This window comes from Nyctereutes procyonoides, unplaced genomic scaffold (genome assembly GCF_905146905.1).
Source record: "Nyctereutes procyonoides isolate TBG_1078 unplaced genomic scaffold, NYPRO_anot_genome, whole genome shotgun sequence".
Taxonomy (NCBI): domain Eukaryota; kingdom Metazoa; phylum Chordata; class Mammalia; order Carnivora; family Canidae; genus Nyctereutes; species Nyctereutes procyonoides.
The window spans coordinates 15,754,052-15,773,837 of NW_026575145.1; the positions used below are offsets into that span (position 1 = coordinate 15,754,052).

The following is a 19,786-nucleotide window of genomic DNA, read 5'->3' on the forward strand; positions in this document are numbered from 1 at the left end:
CTTTTTTAAAATGTAGATTCTGATATAATAGTATGGTATATGTATATATTGGGTATGGAAATTTTTAAAAACTCCTTAGGTGATTCTGACTTGTAGCTAGGGTAGATTTGCATATAGCAAATCAACGTTTTCAGATGTTATGTCTTACTGTTTATTCAGTTAAGTATATATTTCTAATTTCTGTAGACCCAAAACTTTGTTTCAGTATCTAATTTCATTCCAAACTAACAATTGTATTATCAATACTACTTAAGCATACCAATTTAGTATTACTAAAAACAAGTCATCTCCATCTTCCAGAAGATTTAGAATATTTTTGTGGAGATCTCTGTCAGCATTTAGGGATAAAGAGTGGAGAAAAAATAGGGGGCTCTGGCAGGTCTGGTATAGGTCAAATTCAATTACAATATAACAAAATTCTCAAGCTATAACCTTATATATTTTTAGTACTTTCAACATGACATTGTTCCCCAGATAACAGATGATTAGGATATGAGTTAATAATGACATTTTAGGTTTTTAAACCTGTGAGCCTGACCATATGGTTATCCTTAATTTCTCTTTGTTGTCATGTTTACCCTACATAGTCTCTGCAGGCAGTTTGGACACAAACATGTTCTTAAAATGCCTTAAATATGGTCTTGAAAACTGAAAAAAAAATTATGTTTAATGTACTTATCATGTTTATAATAATAATTAGAAGTGGCTTAAATGTTTCAAACTAGGAAGTGGGTTAAATGAAGTATTATATTGCCAAACTATATTACACTATTAGCCATTTAAAATTTTTTCAGTATCATAGTTAATAAGATGGGAATAATGTTGGGAAGGAAAAAGTATTTTAACAAAGTATACAATGTGGAACGCCTAAGTGGCTCAGTCAGTTAAGCATCTGCCTTCAGCTCAGCTCATGATCCTAAGGTTCTGGAATCGACCCCACATCAGGCTCCCTGCTCCGTGAGGAGCCTGCTTCTCCCTCTCCCTCTCTGCCTGCAACTCCCCCTGCTTGTGCTCTCTCTCTGTCAAACAAATAAAATCTTTAAGAGGGAGGGAGGAAAGAAAGAAAAGAGAGAGAGAGAAAGGAAAGAAGAGAGAAAGAAAGAAAGAAAGAAAGAAAGAAAGAAAGAAAGAAAGAAGAAAGAAAGAAAAGAAAGAAAGAAAGAAAGAAAGAAAGAAAGAAAGAAAGAAAGAGAAAAGAAAAGAAGAAAAGAAAAGAAAGAAAATAGCTACTAAGATAGAATTTGTCCAGGTAATTATTTATTAAGTGATACTTCTGTGTGGGTTTTTTTTCCACAAGTAGTGCCTCTCACCCACTGTCAGAAGGACACATAATCAAACTACTTTTTTATTTTTAGTATTTTCTTTTCCTAAAATGTTTTACTATGTTCAGCAGTTTATCTCATTTTAGCAGTTCCCACAAAATAATGCAACAAAACAAATTAGCTGTAGATACTCAGTAATGCCCTTTGAGTTACTTTATCTTTATTAACAAATTTGCTATCTTACTATTTGCTTTTAAATATTGTTTCTTATTTTAGGCTTTCTATACTGGAACAACTTTTGGACAGTATAAAGCACACAAAAGGAGCTCGTCAACAAGTAGTTCAGTTACATGTTGTTTCTTCACTCTCTAGTTTCTTGAAGGTAATTCTGTTTTTAAAATTCAGGTATTTGCATAATTTTTTTTTTTTTAATATATGGCCAACTAAGTAGGTTGGAGTAAGGTGTTTTTAAAGAACTGGTGCCCTTCTTATTCTTCCCTTTTTTCTCAATCTCTTAATGAAAATGTTTCAGGATTTGTAATACCTCTTTTACTTTTTCTCCATGTAAAACTTATTAGTCAGAAATTAAACCTAAAGTCTTGGCTTAGGACCATGCATTAACCTACTCAGCCCAATATCCTATACCAGAGATTGGCGGTCTGTGGCCTAGGGACCAAATCTGGCTTATTGTTACATTTATAGTTTATTCTTTCTAACTAAAATTTAATACACTTTATTGGTTATTTTATGGAAATTCTTATTAATGTTCTTCTGAACGTGTATATAATATAGTAACAACTACCACACTGTTTGCCTAGAGGTTTAAAATTCTAAAGAACTTTTCTGTGAAAAATCAAATTATGTTTGGGTGTTCAGTGTTTATTTGTGTGTGTGTGTGTGTGTGTGTGTGTGTGTGTGTGTGTTTAAGTAGTAATCCAAGTATGAAAGTATTTGATTGACTAGAATATGCATTCCAAACTGGATTTGAAAATTTACTACAGTGGCACCTGAGTGGCTCAGTCTGTTAATTGTCTGACTCTTGATTTTGCCTAGGTCATGATCTCAGGCTCATGAGATCAAGCCCTGCATTAGTCTCTGCACTCAGCGGGGAGTCTTCTTGAGGTTCTCTCGCTCTCTCTTTCTCCTTCTCCCTTTGCCCCTCACCCCACTTGCACTTGCTCTCACACTCTTTCTCTAAAATATATATATTTTTTTAAAGCAAAAGAAAATTTGCTACAGTTTTAAGTTTGGATTTTTCTTTACATATTTCAGTACTTAGCTGGCTCCAAGGGAAACTTGGGTTCAGAAGAAATGAGAAAACCTGCCCTAGCATTGGTGATGGGAGCCCTAGAAAGTCCCAACCCCCTCTTGAGATGTGCAGCTGCAGAGGCATGGGCTAGATTAGCCCAAGTGGTTAATGATGGAGCTTTTACTGCTGCATTAGCTCAAGTTAGCTTTGACAAGTAAGTGAATTTCTTATTTAATACTCAAAGACTATGTGTTAGTACTGGGTATAGCTTGTTGATTTTTTTGGAACTAGTGAAACTTCATTCTGGGAAATCAGCTCAGAAAAAAATTAATAAATGTGGATATTTTCAAATGAAGGGTCTGCTCATCTTGAAACAGAACAATTACTACTTTGGTTTTAGTTTTCGTATAATAAGAAAAAGATATATGAGTAGTATGATTGGCTATGAGTGGAATAGACTCTGGGAGTTTTATAATGTGAAATATAGATCATAGGTAGTAATAACAATCTACTGAAAAGAGTAAAAGCTATAGGCTGTTATGATCAGAAAGCACAAACTGTATTTTCGTTTTTGCCAGCTCTATTTCAGATAGAAGGTTGTTAATACTACCCTGCCTGCTCAATAGTATGAAGATAAATGAGATAATAAATATGAAAGTAATATGAAAGAGTAAAACAACCACAATTAAAAGTTCATGGTTTTATTAGTAATATATGTATATAAAGTTATATTTGTAGTTGTAGTAATAGTAATAATGCAAGTAGCACTTTGACTTTCCAGTCTGCTGAATATGTATGACTGATTTGGTTAAGAGCATGAATGAAGTCTGGAGGTGCCTACCTGGCTCAGTCTCAGTAGTGCATGTGACTCTTGATTTCGGGGTTGTAAATTCAAGCCCTATGTTGGGTATAGAGATTGTTAATAAATAAACTTTAAAAAAAAAGAGAGAGTTTGGGGATCCCTGGGTGGCTCAGCAGTTTAGCACCTGCCTTCAGCCCAGGGCGTGATCCTGGAGTCCTGAGATCGAGTCCCACATCGGGCTCCTGCATGGAGCCTGCTTCTCCCTCTGCCTGTGTATCTGCCTCTCTCTCTCTGTGTGTGTCTCTCATGAATGAATAAATAAAATCTTTAAAAATAAAAATAAAAAATAAAAATAAATTAAAAAAAGAGAGTTTGAAATCTGTAGTCAGATTACTAACTTGGTTCAAATCCCATTCTTCCACTTAATAGTAGGTTATTTTGTAAGAGTTACTTTGGCTATCACTTTGTTCTCCTCATCTGTAAAAGAACTGATAATAGTATAGAATCTCAATGTGTTGGAAGGATGAAAGAACTAAATGTAAAACACTTCAATTAGCATAGAATGCATAAGAAAATTCCTCTAATACTTATTATTCTTACTATATTTAACTTTAAAATCAAAGTTCTTGAGTTGAGACTCTGTATGGAATTAAAGTATCTCAGCAGTGTGAGTTTTTAAAATGTAAATGATGCTCTCAAAGTAGATATGGAAGGAACATACCCCCCATTAAAGAGACTAAATATAACCCACAGGTAACATACTCAGTGGTGAAACGCTAAAAGCTTTTCCTTTAAGATGAGGAACAAAAAAAAGAAATCCTGCTCTCTCCACTTTTATTCACCTTGTTTTTGGAAGTCCTAGCCATGCATTTAGACAAGAAAAAGACCTAAAAGGCATCCAGATTGGAAAGGAAGAAGCAAAACTGTCACTGTTTGCAGATGACATGATACAAAACTAGAAAATCCTAAAGACTCCACCAAAAAACTTAGAATTAAATGAATTCAGTAAGGTCAGGATATGAAATTAACATACAGGAATCAATATCTATACATTAATAATAAGCTGTCAGAAAGATTAAGGAAACAATCCCAATTACTGTTGTCAATAAGAATAAAACACCTAAGAATAAATTTAACCAAGGAAGTGAACAACCACACTGAGAACATTAAGACATTGTTGAAAGAAATTGAAGATGACCCATGCTTCACAAGGATGACATGCAAATCCATGAAGTGTTCCGTTCCGTATTTTAACCAACTTAGTCACTCAGGTGCCCCAAAGTGTTCCATATTTTAATGTACACATACACACACCATGCTTATGGATTGTAAGATTTAATATTGTTAAGATATCCATACTACCCAGAGCAATCTACAGATTCAGTATAATCCCCATCAAAATACCAAGGACATTTTTCACAGTACTAGAACAAAAAAAAATCCTGAAATTTGTATGGAGCCACAAAAGATCCCAAATAGCCAAAGCAGTTTTGAGAAAGAAGAACAAAGCTGGAGGAATGCTGTTTTCAGCATTCCTGAAAGTGATAATAATTAAAACAGTACATTATTAGCACAAGATCAAACACAGATCAGTGTGTTAGAATAGAGAGCCCAGAAATAAACCCACACATATCTAGTCAATTAATTTGGCAAAGGAATCAAGAATAAGGGGGAAAACGGGTTCCTGGCTGGCCTAGTCAGTAGAGCATGCAACTCTTGATCTTGGAGCTCTGAGTTCATGTTCCACTGTGGTCTTAGAGCTTACTTTAAAAACAAAACAATGGGGGACAGTCTGTTTAATAATGGTGTTGGGAAAACAGGATAGGTATATGCAAAAGATTGAAACTGGACCACAAAAATAAATTCAGTGGGTGAAAGACTTGAAGTAACATCAGAAACCATAAAACTCCTAGACGAAGATAGGCAGTAAACTCTTTGACATTGGTCCTAGCAATATTTAGTGGGAAGGAGGTCAGGTAATGGCAACAAAAGCTAAAACAAACGGAATTACATCAAACTAAAAAGCTTTTTTGTACAATGAAGGAAACCATTAACAAAACAAAAAGGCAGCCTAAAATGGTGGAAGATATTTGCAAATCATATATTTGATAAAGGGATAATATCCAAAATATATACAGAACTTATACAACTTAATGTTAAAAACCTGATTTTTAAAAAATGGACAGAGGATGGAATAGACATTTTTCCTAGGAAGACATGTAGATAGCCAACAGGCACTTGAAGAGCTTCTCATCATTAATCATCATGGAAATGCAAAGCAAAACCACGAGACATCACCTCACACTTGTCTAATTGACTAGTGTCCATAACAAGTATTGAGTAGGATGTGGAGAAAAGGGAACCTTCATACACTATGGGAATATAAATTGGTGCCATTATGGAAAATAGTATGGTAGTTCCTCAAAAAATTAAAAATAGAAATACCATACAACCCAGCAATTCTACTTTTGGATATTTATTCAGAGGAAATGAAAACATTGATTAAAAGAGATATATGAGGGCAGCCCGGGTGGCTCAGCAGTTTAGTGCCTCCTGGGGCGTGATCCTGGAGACCTGGGATCTAGTCCCACATCAGGCACCCTGCACGGAGCCTGCTTCTCCCTCTGCCTGTGTCTCTGCCTCTCTCTCTCTCTCTCTCTCTCTGTGTGTGTCTCTCATGAATAAATAATAAAAAAAGAAAAATCTTTAAAAAAAAAGAGATATATGCACCCATGTGTTCATTGCAGTATTATTTACAATAGCCAAAATATGGAATCAACCTGTGTCTATTAATAAATGAATGGATAAAGAAGATGGTATGTGTAATATTACTCAGCCATAAAAAAAGAAGGAAATCTTGCCATTAGGGACAACATGGATGGACCTAGAAGGAATTAGGCTCAGTGAAATAAGACAGAGAAAGACAAATACCATGTGATTTCACTTACATGTAAAAAGAAATGATAAAAGAAATAAACTGTTGGTTACCAGAGAGGAGAGGAGGGTGCAAAACAGGTGAAGGGAATTAAGAGGTCCAGACTTCCAGTTAGGAAATAAATAAGTCATGGGATGTAATGTATAACATATAGAATATAGTCAATAGGGATCCCTGGGTGCCGCAGCGGTTTGGCGCCTGCCTTTGGCTCAGGGCGCGATCCTGGAGACCCGGGATCGAATCCCATATCGGGCTCCTGGTGCATGGAGCCTGCTTCTCCCTCTGCCTGTGTCTCTGCCTCTCTCTCTCTCTCTCTGACTATCATAAATAAATAAATAAATAAATAAATAAATAAATAAATAAATAAATAAATAAATAAATAAATAAATAAATAAAAGAATATAGTCAATAATATTGCAGAAACTTTGTATGGTAACAGTAACTAGACTTATTGTGGGGATCATTTCATAATGTATAAAAATGTCAAAGCACTATGATGTACACCTGAAACTGATAGGATATTGTGTGATACTTCAACTTTTGAAAAGTAACTTAACAATAAACTAATAATGCTTGTCTTACAAATTTAATGTATCTCTGAAAAAACATTGGAATTATTCATACTTAATAATGTAAAAACATTTTTATTTAAAATAAAAATTTTATTTTATTTTAAATAAAAATGTTTTTCTTCTCAAGGTACCTTTCAGGTCATTCCAGAATTTTTTTTTTATCAGTTAACAGAAAATATATTTTTGAATTTTGCAGCTATCCATACATTTTGCCTATGTGACAGTGTACATGCATTAGTTTTGTTCAGTGATTATTATTTATTTCCATAATTATAGACTGAAATCAGCAAGGGATGTGGTTACCAGAACAGGATACTCATTGGCTTTGGGATCTCTACATAGATATTTAGGAGGAATAAGTTCTTCTCAACATTTGAGTTCTTGTGTTGGAATCCTTTATACTTTGTCTCAGGACAGTACTTCTCCTGATGTGCAGGTAAAAACCCCATGTGATACCTTCTTGAAATTCATGATTTGAATATAATGCAGGTTGTTTTTATATGCCATTAGTAATTTGTAAATAATTCCCCCTCAACAAATATCCAGACCATTGTTAACCTTGACTAGTTTTTGAAATTCAAATCTCAGTGTCTTTGCACTCAGAATTTCCAAAATCAAAATCAGTATCTTTTTCTGAAAATGAATCTTCCTTCCATCTTAATAACATTTACTATTTTGGAGAACTTGATAGGTACCAAGCATTTTTTTATATTCTTCAAAAACATTAACATACTTAAACCTCACAGTAATCCCCTTATACAAAAAGAAAAGGAGCTTACAGAAGCTAAGTAACTTGCTCACAGCTGAAAGCTAATAAATCATAGAATCAGTTCACAAACACAAGTCATGAACACCGAACCCATGTTCTTAACTACTTTACCATATTATTGTACATATCTTACTCATTTCTGTTAAAAATCACCATTCTCTTGATGTCTTAATCAAATTTTGAATAATTGTCATTCCTCCTATTCTTTTACTCCCCTTATCTTATCTCTGCCTCCCTTGTGTGTTCCTAATTACTATAGTAGTTTTAGATTCTTTTCAACTCTCCCTAGATGTGAAAACACATTGTTTTCCTGAAAGACTTTCATCTTGCCTTTTCCCTACCAAAAATCTGGGGAAACTGCTTATTGCTTCCTAAATCACCTTCTCATTCAAATCTGACCCAGGAACCTTGTCTATTATTACCCCAAAATACTGGCTTCTCTTATAGATGATATGCCTATTTTCTTTTTCTCTTCTTTTTTTTTTTTTAAGATTTTATTTATTTATTTGACAGAGCACAAGCAGAGGGAGTAGCAGGCAGGAGAGGGAAAAACAGGCTCCCTGTGGATGCAGGCCTCCATCTCAGGACACTGGGATCATGACCTGAGCCAAAGGCAGACACTTAACTGAGCCACCCAGGCACTTCTGATCTGCCTGTTTTCATCCTATACAGGCCTTTCTCATATCTGCACTTATATTTTTCCTATTACTCTTTTCCCTTCCTATTCCTCTCTGATAATCCAAAATTTTTAGTGTTCTTTCTGAGATGTTGTTTAACCACCTTCTCTTCAAATTGCAACATCCCTAATCCACAGTTAGCTTTCATTCTTTGAATTACCATATTACTAATAGTCTCCTCCTCATCATCTAGTAGTTGACTGAGTTAACTTATAAGGTGTTCCATTCTTTCATCTTCCTTTATTGTAGTACTTTTTGCTTCCATTTATTATATTTCTCTTCTTCCCTTTCAAGAAGTCTGTTGTGAATGCACATACGTTTATATTAAATACCTTTTTATTGATTAAGTGCTTTTAGTGGCTCCCAGTGTCATTAAATCTGACTCTTCTTGATTACTGCTATCTCTTACTTAACAGTTTATTTTTGTAGCATTTAAAGTAGTGTAAGCTTTCGGGGATCCCCGAGTGGCTCAGCGGTTTAGCGCCTGCCTTCAGCCCAGGGCGTGATCCTGGAGTCCCGGGATGGAGTCCCACATCAGGCTCCCTGCTCCCTGCTTCTCCCTCTGCCTGTGTGTGTGTGTGTGTGTGTGTGTGTGTCTCGCTCTCTCTCCCCGCCCCCGCTCTATGTGTCTCTCATGAATAAATAAATTAAAAATCTTTAAAGTACTGTAAGCTTTCTTATGCATTCATTGGCAAGAGGGGTAAAACTTTTTCAATTTCCTAAAGGGAGAATTTTTATGTACTTCGAACATACGTAGAAATAAAGTATACTGTAAGGAACCTATTATACTCATCATCTGACTACATTGATTATCAGCATGTGGTCAGTCTTGTTTCATTCATTCATTCATTTGTTCATTCATTCATTGATTTATTGGTAGCTTAAACAACAGAAATTTATTTTCTCATGGTTCTGGAGGCTAGAAGATCAAAGTGTCAGCCAGTTTGGTTTCTTCTTAGTCCTCTTTCCTTGGCTTGCAGGTGGTCACCTTCTCATCATGTCTTCACATGGTCTTTCCTCTGTGCATGTGCATCTCTAGTGTCATTCAATCCAAATTTTCTCTTAGGATATCAGTCACATTGGGTTAAGGCCCACTGTAATAGCCTCATTTTGACTTCTTTAAAGTCCCTGTCCCTGAAGACAGCCCCATCCTGAGGTTTGTTCATGTATACCAGAGTTGACAAACGCATTCTATTAAGAGCCGCTTAGTAAATTGTGTATACTTACATGTCATACAGTCTCTGTTAGCTGCACAATTCTGCCATTGTAGTAACGCAGCCATAAATACGTAAATAAATGAGCATGACTGTGTTTCAGTAAAGCTTTTTTATTTATAAAAACATGTAGCAGGTCAGATTTGGCTGAAAGGCATTTCATTTAATATATAAACATTTATATATACTTATTTATACACATATTCATTTTTATATGTTTATGAAAGTACACTTAAGTGTGTATCTTTGTGAATAGAGTATACAGACTAAACATACCATGTAACCAGCACCTAGAACAAGAAATAGAACATTACCAGTACCCCAAATGCTCTCCTCATGTTCTCTTCTAGTTACTACCTGCCCCACCAATGATAACCACTATCCTAATTTGCAGTATAATATATTAGTTTTGCCTGCTTTTATTCTTTATATCAATGGAATCCTGTGGTATATGTTCAAGAGATTTGTCCATATTACTGCATGTAATTGTAGGTTTTGTTGAATCATTTAGTTATTTATTTACTTATTTTGAATTTTTTAAAAACTGGAATTTTTGTTCTCCACATAGATTAAACAATAAATAATTTTCAACAAACTAGATTCAGTTCAAGCTATTAGCTAAAGAATCAAACATAGTCTTGGAATTCTTAGTGCTGAGATTTAAGTTTACCATTCTATATTAGATGATTGTCTTTGATTGTTTTTTAATGGATATTTGATGAGAAATTTTTTTCTAAACTTATGTTCTCTATTTCTTTCCAGGTTAGTTATAGCACACAAATAACTTTACTTTGCCACTACTTTATCACTTGCTTCACCAATGAACAATTCATTGTGTTTTATGTTTCTTAATGCTGCTGTAGCATTGTAAATTGTTTTTCTCTGTCTTCACAGACCTGGGCACTACATTCGCTATCATTGATAATTGATTCTGCTGGCCCCCTCTATCATATGCATGTGGAACCCACCCTTTCTCTTATTATAATGTTATTGTTAAATGTGCCTCCTACTCATGCTGAAGTACACCAGAGTCTTGGTCGCTGTTTGAATGCCCTCATTACTACATTGGGTCCAGAGCTACAGGGTATGCATAGCTTATTTTATGATGTTTTACAGTAAAAAAATGCATAAAAAATCAATTCATTTCTTATTACTCAAATACTTTTCAGTGACATGAAGTTTAGCACAGTGTTCTATGCAAATACATGGGCAGAATGTTGAGAGTCATCTTGGGAAGAAGACTTTGATTCCTACATGTTGACATAATAGAAAATAACACAGAAATGAGGAAACTTAATATAAGCTCCACCACTACTTAATTGGGTGAAAATCTTTGTCTTTGGTTTCCTTCTCTACCAAATGAGGGAAAAGTTGAAAAGTCTTTGTGATTGACATATAGTAGGTGATCATGTATTTTGTGAAATGCCATTCAGTGTGATTTCTCTTACCTTGAAAAGACAGAGTACCATATTTAGAAAGATTAGATGTATTTTTTAAATGCTTCCCTTGACAATTAAGGTGATAGACATTAAGTGGAATAGTTTAAGAACTCATCTCTTCTAAAAAATAAGTCCCCAAACTCAGATAATCAGATAAAATCAGATAATCTGATTTGTTCAAATATGATTTTAATATTAGAAAGCAACTCAACTGGGGATCCCTGGGTGGCGCAGCGGTTTGGCGCCTGCCTTTGGCCCAGGGCGCGATCCTGGAGACCCGGGATCGAATCCCACATCAGGCTCCCGGTGCATGGAGCCTGCTTCTCCCTCTGCCTGTGTCTCTGCCTCTCTCTCTCCCTCTCTCTGTGTAACTATAATAAATAAATAAAAATTTAAAAAAAAAAAAAAAAAAAAAAAAAAAAGAAAGCAACTCAACTAATTTAAGCAGGGTGCTTAGTTCATTAGCTACTTCTAATTCTGCTTTTCATGAAAATTTGATATAACCTACAGATAGTCCTTCCTGTGTTCTTGTTCGCCTAATGATTTATGTTGACGTAAATTTATTAGAGTAAGAATAACAATATAACTAAAAATCTGTCATCTGGATTATCCCTGCATTTGTAGAAGAAATTTACTTCACAGATCCTTAAGTTTAAAATTGGTAAAAAACAAACAAACCTAGTAATACATGTTTAAAGAGGAATGATTTCATAGACAAATTATTCAAAGCTCTGCTTTCATTTTAGGTAATAGTACTTCCATTTCCACCTTAAGGACTTCCTGTCTTTTGGGTTGTGCAGTGATGCAAGATAACCCAGACTGCCTCGTTCAAGCTCAGGCCATCTCTTGCCTTCAGCAGCTTCATATGTTTGCACCAAGACATGTCAACCTGTCCAGCTTGGTCAGCTGCCTCTGTGTGAGTATAAATTTATTAGTGAGTCCTTAGATTTTTTTCATTGGAAACTTAGGTTCATTTTAATTATTCTCTAGTCTGTGTATAATAGCTATTTTCTCTCAATTCTAGTCTTTTTTAGGGAGTAGGGCCAACTTTCATATAATCGCATTATAAATCTCTCATGTAGTAATTCACTTTTCTCTTAATGTTGAACCTAACATTTGGGATATTTATTCATTAGTCAGTAAATATATCAGGTGCTTAATTGTCTTGGATACTGTTTAAATGCCACAGCACATGGAAAAATTTATGTCGTGTCTTTTTTTTTTTTCCTTCCGTTATTCCACATAATTACATAAAAAGTTCTGTCCACCCTAGATGGGCAGAACATTTTTCTTTAATATTCTAGTTGGCATAAGGCATCAGTGTCTGGGTTTTAATAATATGTTTAATATGCTAAAAGTTCTGGTAAAGTGGTTTATAATCGTCAGTAGTTTTAAGATTTACCTTGAGAATCACCAATTTCTGTATGACTTGTTTCAAAAATTGAGTTACATTTGGAATTAAAACTTGACACCATTGCTTTTACTTCTCCTAGAATGTCCACAGCACATTCCCATTGGTAACATGCCAGTGGAGCATCATTACTTTAGACAGACTTTTTGTTTAAAAGCTTGAGGCAGGATATGCAGCATTTCAGACCTTGAAAGAACCTCAGACATCTTTCAAACCAACCTCCCCAATAAAAGAAGAAACCAAGGACCAAAAAATCAAATAATTTGCCCAAGTTAACATACCTAGGTGTAGTGGTAGCTCTAGTCTAGAATCCAGGTTTCTATACTCCTTGTTCAGTTCCCATTTCTTTATTTCGTACTGACTTTATTGTTATGGTTACCTCTTAATTCTACCACCTTCTGGCTTCATGGCTTTATGGAAGTCTCATAACCTCTTCCAGCCTTAGCTACCTTGTCTATAAAACACAAGGATTACACAAGATGCCACCTGTAAAGGCACATGTCTCAAGCACTTAATAACCATATATGTTATTTTCTTAACATATAATTTATACTTTATATTAATCTTCATTGTGATTTTCACAGGCAAGATTATGTAAGACTCTTTAAAGGAGGATGTGACTGACTTCTGATAGAAACTTGGTTGCTATCTGGGTTAAACATGTAGTAGAGAAAATAGCACTAACTGGAAAAAGGATTTTACTTTTACCACTCAATGAATTTTCCCTAGGAATATTACTCTTTGTATTCGAGGAGCCATCACTAAAACCAATTGAAAAATAGCCGCTCCTTTGCAAATTGATCAAACTTTCACTCTCCATTTTACTGCCATTTTTTTTTCTAGAATTATAGTAGAAACTTTGTTAGTAGCCTTTTGAAATTTGTTTAATTGATACATGAATTCATCTACCAAGTTTATTGAAAAATAGCAAAACTTACTACTAATTCTTGATGAATTGGATCTGACCAAGTTTGTTACTTTTTTTCCCCCAGACTGAGAAAGTTTACATATAGAGAATAATAGAGACTACTATCAGATTTTTCTTTTAAGAATATTCAGAACAGTTGAGAAAATCAGAATTAACAATTAACAAATCTTATTCATGTTACTCATAATATTTAAGCTATAAAATAATTTTTCTTACACAGAAATCATTTAAAAGTTGCTATCACTGTAGTTTGTTAATTTTATTAATTTTTTAGTAAGCTTTTATTCTGAATTTATTTGATTGAATTTATTATATTTTAGAGTATTCCCTGTAGTAAGAAAATTGCTTTTGCTTTTCTGTTTAACAACTTTATGATCAGATTTTCTTTTGTACAGAGAACTTAATTATTTAGCATGAAATGTTTTCATATTAATTGAAACTCCTTGAATATTCAGAATACATGTCATCATTAGGAAAGAATCTTACTGGAAAGAGTTTTCTTCTAACTGCATGCTGTTTAACTTCCATTCTGAACTTGGTCTTAGCTATACTAGTAATTCTGAGTACTCTTAGTTTTAAAAGTTGGCTTCCAAGAATAAAAAATCCATAATTAACTTGTGATGAGGTAAATCATTAACTTTGTCCCTTGCTGTACTCCTGCTCATGTGAATGCAATCCAGATCACTCCTTTAATACTCATGTCTCCTTGATCTGGCTTTGTTATTGAGGTTTAATGAGAGATTCCAAAGGAAAACCTAATTACACAAATGTACATTTTTAAGTTATTGTATATTTTATATCTTTACATCTTGAGTTGACTATTTCCAAGATCTTAGCTCAACTCATATTTTAAAGTTGGAAAATGAACTAATTGTGGCATATTTTTAAAGCTGAAGCTAAGCCAATTTGAATGATAGCTCTATGAAAATTTATATTTTAATGCTTAGCTGACTGTTGTCAAAGTCATCCTAGTATTTATCTTTTGGTTTTGTCATGACCAGTCTGTCATTTGTTTTTGTGCAGGAGATCTTGTTGGATAATTCTGTGTTGGTAGGTCCCTGACCCTCAATTCCTAACTTTTTTTGAGGTTTGCAGTGCTGTTTCTTTGTGTCGTTTTTTGGTTGTAGATGTTCTTGTTTTCCCCTGCATCTCTTTGTTTAAGCTAACCATTAATGCAAAGTCCAGTATGTGTAGCATGTTACATGGTGTTTATTTAATACCACTGTAAACATATCCTCCCTAACCTTCTCCAGCTGGTGCACTCAGTCCTTGCACTTAATTTTGCATCATTTTGATTTACATATTCATTTCAGAAAGGAATTGTAATTATGGTTTGACTTTATTTCTACATTTTGCCTGCTCGGTTTGTTTGCCTTAACTCACTCTATTCCTCTTCCCAATATACAATGCTGGAGAATGACATGGAGTTATTAAATGTTCATTTTGCTTTGTGTGATCGCCTTTAATCTTTTTTCTTCCAAACAAGTAAAGAGTACTTTTAAGCATGCTTTCTCTAAGAGTGTTTGACCAGCCTGAATAAATGCCGCACCTGCCTTGTATTATATGCTTGTACAACTCCAATGAAAATAATTAGTAGATTCATTAACTTTTCTTTAAAATTGCCTTGTAGAATGCTTTTTTGTCATTGTTGTAAAATATAGCTGTAATCTTGGGCATGAGTAAACTTAATTTTTTTACATTTTAACTCTTTCGTTACTCTACATACTAGTTTCTAACAATGGTTCTTTAACATGATTGGAATGACATTAACTTGTGAATGGCATTCCTCTTTCCACTTTTGAGTTCATGATATGACTTGAGGGTATAATAGAATATATTTATAAAGCAGTTCTCATTGATATGTTTCACTGCTGATACATTCACACATCTTTTCTGTCTTTTGGCTTCTGATAAAATTTAGGGTTTCACTGTCGTTGCATATATTTCTTATGTATCAGAAACCAGCTGTCACTACCTGCTCTTTTTCTCAGAATTTATCCTCTGTTCTTTTCAACAAACTCACCTACTTTAGTCCTGTTTTTCTCACATACACCAGATCTAAATAAAGATCACTATAAGAATTAGGCTATTACTTCTCGAATTTTGTTTGGAAAATCAGTAATGTAAAACAGATATTCATTGTCATAAACCACCCTAAACTGCTCTTTACTTCCATAGTTAGAAAAAAATAAATTTCAGAAACCTATACTTTATTTTATTTATGAATCACTGAGTAAGAATTTGTATTCAGAAAACGTTGACTTGTTTTAATTGTTCATGTAAGGTATATCATAATCCTATCATTTACCTTTAGTAGATACAGCCTCAGTAGATAAATTGTTCAGATACTTCTCAGTAAAAAGAATATGTATTGAGTGTGTCAGCAAAAATATTCTCTCTTAGATTTGTACAAGTCTATGTACATATATGTGTATCTCTAGAGAGTGTTTTTGGTGAATATGTTTTCTGAGTAAAACTCTTTTCTGCCGTTATTTGAAAATGCATTTACTTACTCTGTATGGCATCTGAATAAAATACTATTGATAAAGACTGTTAATAATAGTTAATAATAACTAACATTTATTGACACTCACTACTTGCCAGGTACTGTGCTAAGCCCTTTTGCATGTTTCTTTGTGTTAATTTTGCAACAGCCCAGTGAGATGGGGTAGTGTTATTTCCATTTTACAAATAAGAATAACTAAGGCACAGAGAGATTAAATAATTTGCCCAAGGTCACAAAGCTAGTTAGTGGTAGAGCTAGGATTCAAACTGAGGCAGTTTGACTCCAGAGCCTCCCTTTTAACCAATATGCTATATTGCTTATATGAATCTGTATAAATTTCTACTTAGAAAATGTAAAACATTATAAGGTTGGATGAAGTGCAAACATATGAGCTACAAATAAATTCTCAATTGTATTTTCTCTCAAAACTATTTTTGTTCATTAAATTTTGTGTCTTCTAACACTCAAGAGGCTTCTGTTTGGATTTATTTATGAATATTGCATAATCAAGTACATGTGCATGTACTTAAGCTATGTCTAGGTTATAATAAAAAATATGTACTAGAATAGTTTGAAGAAGTTTCTGTGTATTTAATAAACTGCATCTAGTACAGTGATGGGCTGGATAGAATTAGGAGGGATCCATCCAGTGAATGTCTGTTAGACTTACTGTGAATGCCACCAAGAATTTCAGCTCTTTCATTTCCCAAATGTTATTTTTCAGGTGAATCTTTGTAGTCCCTATTTGTTACTGAGAAGAGCAGTACTGGCCTGTTTACGTCAACTTGTACAGAGAGAAGCAGCTGAAGTTTCAGAACATGCTGTTTTGCTTGCTAAAGACAACAGAGAAGAGTTGACTTCAGGTAAGACTTTTTTTATCAGCATTATCTCCAGCTCAAATGACTATTTTAATTTTAAATCTTCCATATAAACATGAGTTTTTAAAATGAAATTTAAAACTTTATATATTGTCTTAAACCCGCTAGTTGCTAACAGTCACTGTCATTTTAGCAAGTGATGTTACTGGTTTAGAGCAATGGTTTTCAAACTTAGGCCCCCAGACCAGCAATATCTACCTCACTGAGAAATTGTTAGAAATACAAATTATTGGACCCCATCACAAGTCTGCTTAACCAAAACTCTAGGAGTGGAAAGCGGCAATCTTTTATCTAGGTTTTATAATCCCTGTTAATGTATATTGAAATTTGAGAGCCTCTCAGATTTTAGAACAAGTTTTTTCACAACAATCAATTGAAGTTGGATTCTTTAAGTAGTTTGCCATATGTACCTTTCTTCCTCTGAAATCTAATTTAATAAAATTTATCATAGATGAATCTTCTTCGGGTTAGAGAGTTTTTATACCTTCTTTATTTTATACCTTCTTTATTTTAGAACTGAATTAAAGGATTTCTTAGCCAGTAAGATTTGTTTTAAGTATGTATATCTTTATTTTAAAATTATGTAAGTAGGGGACGCCTGGGTGGCTCAGTGGTTGAGCATCTGCCTTCAGCTCAGGTCATGATCCTGGAGCCTTGAAATTGAGTCCCGCATCAGGCTTCCTGTGGGGAGCCTTCCCTCTATCTATGTCTCTGCCTCTCTCTGTGTCTCTCATTAATAAATAAATAAAATCTTTTAAAAAAATAAAATTATGTGAGTAACCCAAATATGCATCACAAATTCAAACAACCTACAAAAATAGTAATGGTAATATCTTACTCTTTTATGTATATAGTTTCCAAAGTGCCGTCACACGTTTAGAAGTCTCAGGCTTCACAAAGCTTTCCAGTATCTAAAGCTCTCAGATCAATGTGTTTTACTGTCAACTTGTGCTCCTTAAATTAGTTGTTATTATATTAAAACTTAGTAACTCTGACTTGAGTTAATCAGCATTGCTTAACTAGTATAGTAGTCATCAAACAGGTTGCAACACTCATGAAAATGATGACTTACCTTAACCAGAGAAATTTTAATCTTCTAACCATGTGAGACATTATGCCTAAATAATTTTCAGTTTATATTCACCACTGAAATTATCTACATCTTTTGCTTTGGCTTTCATTGTGTAAACATGCTGATACATGTTCCTAGAATTCTTGAATTAGCTCTATGAGTAAAATACAGTAAAGAACTCATGCGGTTTTCCTCATTAGTATAGTGGTGAGTATCCCTGCCTGTCACATGGGAGACCGGGGTTCGATTCCCCGATGGGGACGCTGAAGGCTCTTTTTGGGCAGCTGGGGTGGCTCAGCAGTTTAGCGCTGCCATCAGCCCAGGGCCTGGTCCTGGACACCCGGGATCGGGTACCACATTGGGCTCCCTGCATGGAGCCTGCTTCTCCCTCTGCCTGTGTCTGTTCCTCTCTCTCTCTCTCTGTCTCTCATGAATAAATAAAATCCTTTTTAAAAAAAATAATAATAATTTCTCTTTCAAAATAGTGTCATAGTAGCATAATATTTAGAATCTAGATACTTTCATAAATGCTAAATAAGTTAAATTTTCAAGAGAAAATTTATTTGCTCTTTTCGCACTTTCAGAATTAGAGGAAGTAGATGCTAAACCAAGGCTTATGTTTCTCCTTTGAGGTGCTTCATTACTTTGCAGTGAGAATATTTGCATGTAATATTTTAATAGCTTTGAATATGTGTGCTTCTCATATGGCAGTTTTGTTTTCTGTATTACTTAGATCATCGATTTTCTTCTTGTCAGATGCTAACATCAGAGAAGTGGGCCTTGAAGGGGCATTATTGACCTTACTAGATAAAGAAACAGATCAGAAGTTATGCCATGATATCAAAGAGACTTTAAATCATATGCTTACATCTATGGCAGTGGATAAGCTCTCCTTCTGGTTAAAGCTTTGTAAAGATGTACTTGCTGCATCAGCTGGTAAGTATTGATGGTTACCGTTTGGAATAAAATTGAAAATGAAAATAATATATAAAATTATTTGCTGGTGACAATTCATCAATTTTGTTTGAGTATTTGGACTGTAATTGCTTTTGCTTTTTTCAAATGAAGATTCTAGTGTTTAGGGATGCCTAAGTGGCTCAGTGGTTGAGCCCACATCGGGCTCCTTGCATGGAGCCTGCTTCTCCTCCCTCTGCCTGTGTCTCTGCCTCTCTTTCTGTGTCTCTCATGAATAAGTAAATAAAATCTTTAAAAAAAAAAAAAGGATTCTACTGTTCACATCTAACAATTATGTCTGTGGTTTTTTTTATTCTTCTGATTATCTTTATGACTTCCTTGTATAAAACAAGCTAAAAGTGCAAAAGTGATGACATGACTTAGAGTAACCGCATCATTTGTTTTCATACATAATATTTGAGAGATCACATCAAATCCACTTAATAGAAAAATCATCAAAAGTTACATTTTGAGCAAGCAAGTTCCTATACACTCAGTAATATTGATTTTAAACAGGGTTAGAAAATAGTGTTATTTCCTAATGTTTTTGTCAGTATAAGATAATTGTTAGTGAGAAAGTGTATTACAGTCTTTCAAATTTATATCTTTGGAATAAGAGAAAGTAAATGAGAGGAAGAAAGGAGAAAGATCAGTTCTGTTCCAAGTACTATACACACTTTATCTGATTTAATCCTTTAACCATCCAGTGAATAGGCAGTATTATCCCATTTTACACAAGAGAAAACAGACTTGGAGTGGTTAGGTAATTTGCCCAAAACACAACAGATGTATTCAGACCTTACTCTACCTCACTTTAAAATCTGGTTTTTGGGGCAACTGAGTGGCTCAGTCATTTAAGCGTGCCACTCTTGATTTTGATTCCAGTGACGCATGATATCAGGGTTGTGAGATCGAGCCCCGCATCAGGCTCCGTGTTCAGTGCAGTTTGCTTGTCCTTCTCCCTCTGTTCCTCCCACTGCTCATATTCTGTCTCTCTCTCAAATAAATAAAATCTTTAAAATAATAAAATCCAGCTTCCTACTGTATTTCAGTAGTGCTTAAAATTAGTTACCCAAGCCTTATAATTTAATATGTATCTGAATTATGTGAAAGGAAGC

At 34.3% G+C, this 19,786-nt stretch overlaps 1 protein-coding gene across 4 annotated transcripts in view; it reads left to right on the forward strand.

Annotated features, from left to right (window-relative positions):
* Nucleotides 1–19,786, forward strand: part of HEATR5A (HEAT repeat containing 5A) — a 109,787-nt gene that overhangs the window by 53,102 nt on the left and 36,899 nt on the right. For all 4 annotated transcript variants that reach the window (XM_055309209.1, XM_055309211.1, XM_055309212.1 and 1 more), the window contains exons 17-23: nucleotides 1,539–1,644; nucleotides 2,535–2,725; nucleotides 7,097–7,256; nucleotides 10,375–10,564; nucleotides 11,666–11,835; nucleotides 16,489–16,627; nucleotides 18,471–18,650. In XM_055309209.1, the coding sequence (XP_055165184.1) occupies nucleotides 1,539–1,644; nucleotides 2,535–2,725; nucleotides 7,097–7,256; nucleotides 10,375–10,564; nucleotides 11,666–11,835; nucleotides 16,489–16,627; nucleotides 18,471–18,650 (1,136 nt within the window). The remainder of the gene's footprint in view (nucleotides 1–1,538; nucleotides 1,645–2,534; nucleotides 2,726–7,096; nucleotides 7,257–10,374; nucleotides 10,565–11,665; nucleotides 11,836–16,488; nucleotides 16,628–18,470; nucleotides 18,651–19,786) is intronic.